Genomic DNA, 7,500 nt, shown 5'->3' with positions numbered 1-7,500 from the left:
TTTGTATAGTCTTGTTTTTTTAGAATACGTGAGGGAAAACTTTATCCAATGTGCAGAAACGGTGTTTTTTTTTAATGAAGACTGCTCTTAAGTGATGAATGCTGCGTTACACATCCAGCAGAACAGAATAATTTTGATAAAAACTTGCTATTTGTCAGTGTAACAAAAGCAATTTCAAAACATTTGCAAGTATTCATTTACACAAAGTTTAAAGTTGTCTACTGGTTGTTTTATCACATATAATGGTGCGTGATTATATGGCGTAATATGCTGACTCATTCATGGGATTATATTCGCCACAAACGTTGCATGCACATGGTATGTAAATCTATGTTTGGGCTTTCACAACTTCGTTAGTGCACAAATAATCATATGAATCTAGGCTCAACAGCAAAGTCTTCGAGATGTTGGAACAGATACAGTTGAAAAGTCTGTGTTTAGAAATAGATGTAATTTTAAACTAATAACTGTTGTTTTGCCATCTAGCGGCGTAATTAAAAGTGTCCATCGTTCGGGGACACCGAGGAGGGCACACCTAAGGGGGGAGGGGGGAGGGGGGGCAGCTCAGCGACCTCTCACAGCCTCGCCCCCCCCCCCTCCCCAAGAAAATTTTGATTTTTTTCCAATTTCATATGCGCCAGAATACAAACGTTCGATTTTCAGAGAATTGAACACTAACCATTTTTCGTGTATATTGAGCTTACAAATATTTTTTTTAGATATGTGTTTGTTGAATATATCGATTGAAATTAACATTCTCTGGAAAGGCTACCAATTTATCTAACTAAAATTGGGGGGCCTCCTTGCAGCTCCACCACTGCAGCCATCATATTTGTGGATTCATCTCCATAAATCAACATTGGATATGAAGAAACACCAAAAAAGTGTTTCATTACTGTAAACTAGCATTAATTGCGGTGAGGTATTTAGACCTGCTTATGTAGTAGCTGCAGGCAAATCTTAAATCTTAAATTTTAGAAGTTAGAATATAACATGAAAGATATATATATATATATATATATATATATATATATATATATATATATATATATATATATATATATATATATATATATATATATATATATATATATATATATATTGTTAGATTTAGTCATTAATAATCCTCAGATTTCACTGAGTTGATTCAGTAATATTTTAGACTAGCCTTTCCTATTTTTATGGAATAGCATAGGTATTTGCATATATAAACCTCTAATAAAAATACAGATCCACTTATAAAATGTTTCTGGTACTTCATACAAGTATTCTATAAACTAAAGTTAACCCTTCTAAAAAACACATGGAAAATACCATGACTGTATTCATTCATATTTGGGATCTTGTTCATTCAATGTGTATTTGGTATTAAATAACTTTTAGCAATATCATAAAATTAAAAATTAAAATATCCATGATATAAAACAAAATTTATTCTACATTACTGCAACATACTGTAACAATCATGTACATTGTTTGCCTTGCTATGGAATCCATAGCATAATATATATTGTTTTTTGTTTATTCTCAGTTTTCAGTTGTTTATTGTCCTCTAGATTCTGCTGTCATTCATCTCTCTTTGCTGTAAATTCTCTCTCAATATAAATAAGTATTTAATGATATAATATGGATTGCAGCTCCTTTTGCAAAATTTTCCCCATTGCTATTATCATGGGAATTATTTTGGGAATTCACCTCTGGTATTTATTAATCAGGATTTAGGTATTATAGTTAGCAAAATGCAGAGTACATTTATATGTTGTATTTGATAAAATATATATCTGAAATACAATGTGATTTTATATATATTGTGGATATCATCTTTCGTACATATACCATCATATTTAGATTAATGCAACTAAAACCTTCTCATAAAATAACAATTACCTGTTGAAAAGAATGATGAGTATAACTATCAAAAATGGAGGTCACTAAAATGTATATGTTTTTCCATCTTTACCTTCCTACACTTGCCTTTCAGCCACCATACAACACCTACTGCTTTTCATCCTTTACCACATTATCATTAGCATTGCCTTTATTCCTAATTGCTGTATCGAGACACTGACACAGAAACTTGTCTATTTATTCTTCCACACTCTTCTGTCAATGCATGAACAATACATGTCTCTAAATCTACATGTTTCCAAATCCTCTCTAACATATGCAAATCTTAAGCCCTCCTGATTTACTAACCCTTAATGATGCTTAATATCTTACAAATAAGTTTTGTATTCCAGATCTATAACAGGACTGATGTTACTTCTTTATTCATCTACACTATTAATGAATGCCCAGTATTATTATGATTAATGAAATTAAAACAAAAAATCTTATGGGGACAGAAACCAATATTCTCTCTCCTTGCTTTTTACATTGTGCATCATTTTATGTTGGCCTTTGTCTTAAAAGTCTTACAATTCAATAATTACATCATTAATTTCCCCCTTTACTAAATAACCCAAATCTATCAAATATTGAACTATGAGAAGTCATTTAGCAGTTAACAACAGCTGTCATATATAACTGATAAAACATTTTCTTAACATATATAATATCCACACAGATTTACATCTCTGTTTAAATAAATGCCTTTTTTGAGGAGATAAGCTGACTAAATCTTTCTTTCAGAAACAAAACAAATATATACATGTCCATTAGTATTACAGCTTATATGGAAATGTAAAGAAAGCTTTAACAAATTATAATCTCAGACCTCTTGCTAATGGCATTTTTTTTTCATGTATATCACTATAAAGCAAAGTTATTAAAAATAGGGATATAGACAGCAAACAAAAATGAAATGTACTTTTCCTTCAACAGTCTTTGCTGATTCACCTAGAAAAAAAATCCACTTGTCTTGGTAAAATATACTTAAGTATTCAAACGAAGCATATATTTAACAAAAATCATATTTTCAACAAATCTTGCATAGTACCATCAATGGTTTTTTCTATGCTATTTCTACTGGTTTCTATAAACATGTTTCTATGATTTTTAGATATATGAAGTTCCCATAACAGCCTTGAATAACAAAACCTCATTCATTATATGAACGTGAACAGCTATCAAATATATCATCTTTATTAGTACAATGGGCCTTTAATCCATCGTCGTTATTCTATCATACACAATAAGGACATTTTCTTAATGGTCAGTCACTAAAATAAAAAGACCATATCTCATGTAAGCACCAAAAAACAGGGGCATGTATACAAGACTGTAATTCGCATCTGTTGTAAAAGCTAGAACTTCTGTCACTAAATATTTAAGGTTTTGATTCACTATACTATAATATAGAATTATAGAATTCACAATATACTTAATTTCTTCAAAAGTAAACAGATCTTAGAATGCTTACATTGCTACTTTCATATACACAAGTGTTGATGACAGTTTACTAATTCCCATAAAGATGTCAGGATTTCTCCACCTGTTCGAGAAAGATGGTTGAATACTATTTTTGTCAAAGGTAATCTTGTTCAAAATATAATTTCCAGTACATCCTTTTCAAAGTCAGAAACCTATATAATATGGTTATATTTATGTTTTGACTTCAACAATCACCAGTCATAGCTTCTATGTGCATTTCACAATTCCACTGTATTCCACAATCATGTTCCATGTACACACACAATATATCATTTTGATCAAAAAAGGCATTGGTTAACCAGGAGAGAAAAATAATTTTGTTACAATATATACCACCTTCATTTCAATCTGGCCATGTGAATTTGTCTCTAAAACATATATACATATATATATAATATATATAATATATATAATATATATAATATATATAATATATATATATATATATATATATATATATATATATATATATATATATATATATATACTTGTTTTAGGAGTTTCTAAGGCACCTTTGGATACGTTTAAGTTTATAGAATAAGTTTTTTTCACACACATCAAGAAAATTTTATGAAATTTAGTATCACTAATACTTGAAATAATGAGTTTTGAAGAAAAAATAATAAAATGAATAACGGAACCATTTCTTATCTTTCTTTAATACAGTGAGTAATGATTCATATACATACTTAAATAAAAACCTGCAAAAATACAGACTATTACCCATGTTTCAAATAGTGAAATCCTTCATTACATGAAAATGGAATGTATGTAATGTCATAAAACTTTACTTCCTACCAAATACAGTCAATACAAATTTACATCTGCAACATGTCAACAGTTTTCTAAAAAGGAATCTCATGAAAATTTGAAGTCATGTATACATGTACAAGAATTTATACTTTGAACAAACAACGGACATATAAAACATGTCATATTAAAGCTTTTGACCTAATGAACATCATGCTTTACATCTAGTAATTACTGATGTTCTAAGCAAATTAATATAGCCGATACATCAATTTCCAATAAAGTTGGGGGTAGATGTGTTTATGGTTTGCTGTGGCCATGTCCTAACAGTCCTGGTATCTGTGGTGGGCGTCATATTATGAACAGATATGGTTCGTATTTCGTCTCTGTCCGTCAGGACTTTCCGTAGTGTGCCCTGTCCCAGTCCACCTGCTTCATATTGTACTTGTCTGTTCCCAACTAAAACTGTCGTTCCCGGAGTCCCCTGAACCTGACTCCCAGACGGCAAGGTTACTTCACGCGTCGTCACAGCAGTGGCAGTCGGGACGCCGATGGAAGTGGTGACCTCCCGAGCGGTGCCCGGCTGTGTCTCCAGGGTGATTTCCCTAGTCGCTGGTTCCAGCTGGATATGGAATGGTCTAAGGTCACTTGAAACTGCAACTTGCTGAATTCCATTATTTGAAGGTTGTCCTGTCACTACCTGGGCAGCAACCTGAGCTACCTGGGTCATCTGCTCAGAAGTCAGGTCAGTGTATCTTTCAATGTCTTCTGCACGGACCTCAACAACCTGGCCTTGAAGGGAAGCAAAGAAGTGACCTACACCTTCCTCTGTACGCTCACCTGTGCCAGTTGTGTGTATAATGTACCTTGGGATATCATCTGTTTCAATGATGTGAACTGGCCTTGAAACCACTTGAACTGTTTCTCCGTCTCGTACACCACCACGTACCAACTGTACTGGTGTATCTAAACTTGGTTCAAGACTTTGTTCATCATCTAATTTCATGGTTCTTACAGTACCTGAAGGGCTTGGTACCCCTTCTCCATTTCCAGCTGCAATCACAGTTGGGGGATTGACTTTCATGTATACTTCCAGATTTTCTGTGTGCCCATGCTGCTGGAGATGTGATGCAAGCATTGGTTTACGCATAAAACTAATACCACAAAGTGCACACTCATAAGGCTTTTTGTCTGAATGGATGAACTTGTGAGCATTGCGATTATCTCTGGAATTGAAAGTCTTCCCACATATTTCACATTTGTAGGGCTTCTCACCTGTATGTATTCTTAAATGCTTCCTATAATGTTCTGGGTATACAAAACCTGCATTACATTGCTCACACTTGTAAGGCCTTTCACCAGTGTGGACACTCATAACATGATAAACTAGCAGTCTCTTCCTCTTAAATGCCTTGCTGCATTGCGTACATTGGTATCTCTTCTCTTGGAAGTGCGTTGTTCGCTTGTGTGATTGCAAATTACTCCTTTGGCTGAAGGTTGACCCACATATTTCACACTGGAATGGCTTTTCACCTGTATGGGTCCTCTCATGGTCTTCAACCTCACCCTTTCTAGCAAATAGTTTGTTACATATTGTACATGCAAAGTTCTTGACACCAGAGTGAGTGATAGCATGTAAGTCTAGACTCCTCTGGGTAGCAAAAGCTTTTCCACAAGCTTCGCAGATGAAGTTTTTCTTTCCCTCGTGAACATTCAGATGGTCTGTTAAATGATGCGAAGTAAGGAAGAGTTTGCCACAGGTTCGGCACTGGTGGGGTCTATGTCGTACTCCGTGTGTTTTCATGTGTGTTTTAAGGACATGCTTTGATGTGAATTTCTTATTGCATTGATCACAGCCATATGGTCTATTTCCTGTATGAAGATTGAAGTGTTCCTGGAGGGCAGGTTCAGATCGGAAGCGTTTTGGACAATGGGAGCAAGCAAAACTCTTGTTCATATGATGGCGTATGTGTTCCTTCAGTTGTCTTGGAAGTGCATACCTCCGTGAGCACATGGTGCACGAGTAAGGTTTTTCTCCTGAGGCAATATGTTGCCCAAGATGATCAACTAATTCAGCTTTGGTTGGAAGCCTTTCTTGACAAACTTCACACTCATATAATCGATCAGGATGTGCCTGAAATAGAAAATCCGTATATATTCCAGAACATATTGAACATACAAACAGTAGGAAAATATTACCTTCTATCTAATTAAACTTTGATCTTTAACCACAAATTACATAATACCAAACAATTACAAATATCATGTGAGCTTGATACTCTTAGCATGAATAGATTTTAGACATATATATATAATGCTTCTACATACAGATATCATACAAAATTAACCATTTCTCCTTGTAATGCAGAAAATAGGACAATATAGCAATTTCAAGATTCAAAAGTATTAAAATAACTTTATGCTTCAGTTAGCCTACATCTTTTCTCTATATCTGTTCTCTAAAACTGTTTGCAATCACTGTACTGCTGATAACTTTTTTTTTAAATGTACTATCAATCAATTTCATTTCATGATGCTATATTCACTGAAGAAACCTACTCAAGTCATTAAGAGTCTTCAAATTAAGGAAATAAAGGCAAGATCAGGTTGAAAAAACAGGTCAAGAATATATTCACAAGTATAGTTTAAGACAATTTTTTCTGACTATTAAACTATATATTGCATATAATCTCTTTTAAATATATAAATAAAAAGTGTGTCACAATACCTTTACTTTATATATTAAATGTAGCATTCCGTTCACACTCCTTTACCCAAATGAGCAAAGTTTACAATTTCAATGGTTAATCAAAAACATACAAGACCCAGTTTCCCATTTCAATTTCTATTCAGTTTGTGTGAGCAACGCAGCAAATAGAGACTGATACAAACTTACCTCACGCATATGTCTCTGGACCTCGACCAAAACACACATTTTCAGAGAGCAGAATCGGCACTTGTACTTCTCCACACCCTCATCAAGCAGGTTGTGCTCCTCACTCACATCCTGTGAGTCCTGCTCTACGCCTAGACTGTGCGGAGTCAGATTGGGGAGTGTCAGGGAGCCAATCTGTCAAGTAGAAATTCAGTTAGTTACTAAAATGTGTCATTCCATAATTGCATTTTCATGTTTTCGTATACATTGTGATTGAAGACAAAACAATTTCTGTATTCTTGTTTAATTAAAATTCTGTCTTCAAACTTTGTACGGAAGTACCGAGAAAGAATCCCAACATCTCGGTGATGATAAAAAATGCCACATCACCTTACCTGCACACATCCATCTGCGTCCTCAAGGTCTAGCCCATCCACTTCCATAACATCCTCTACTGCCTCTGCCACAGCCGAGTCGTCCAGGATCTCCTCCTCGACCATGAG

The 7,500-nt window shown here is 34.1% G+C and overlaps 1 protein-coding gene across 3 annotated transcripts in view; it reads right to left on the bottom strand.

The window, feature by feature from the left end:
- Nucleotides 1–1,747: 1,747 nt before the first annotated feature.
- The window catches only part of LOC122245876 (uncharacterized), a 13,505-nt gene continuing 7,752 nt past the window's right edge, over nucleotides 1,748–7,500 (bottom strand). For all 3 annotated transcript variants that reach the window (XM_043003985.2, XM_043003987.2, XM_043003986.2), the window contains exons 7-9: nucleotides 7,393–7,500; nucleotides 7,019–7,192; nucleotides 1,748–6,256 (exon numbers count right to left, since the gene is read on the bottom strand). The exon at nucleotides 7,393–7,500 is cut by the window's right edge and continues 99 nt beyond it. In XM_043003985.2, coding sequence (XP_042859919.2) covers nucleotides 4,391–6,256; nucleotides 7,019–7,192; nucleotides 7,393–7,500 — 2,148 coding nt within the window. In that variant the 3' untranslated portion in view covers nucleotides 1,748–4,390. The remainder of the gene's footprint in view (nucleotides 6,257–7,018; nucleotides 7,193–7,392) is intronic.

Source organism: Penaeus japonicus, unplaced genomic scaffold (genome assembly GCF_977035675.1).
Source record: "Penaeus japonicus unplaced genomic scaffold, GWHDUDI00000001_assembly GWHDUDI00000017, whole genome shotgun sequence".
Classification (NCBI taxonomy): domain Eukaryota; kingdom Metazoa; phylum Arthropoda; class Malacostraca; order Decapoda; family Penaeidae; genus Penaeus; species Penaeus japonicus.
Note: the sequence above shows the minus strand (reverse complement) of the source record. Positions and strands in the feature narration are given on the sequence as shown.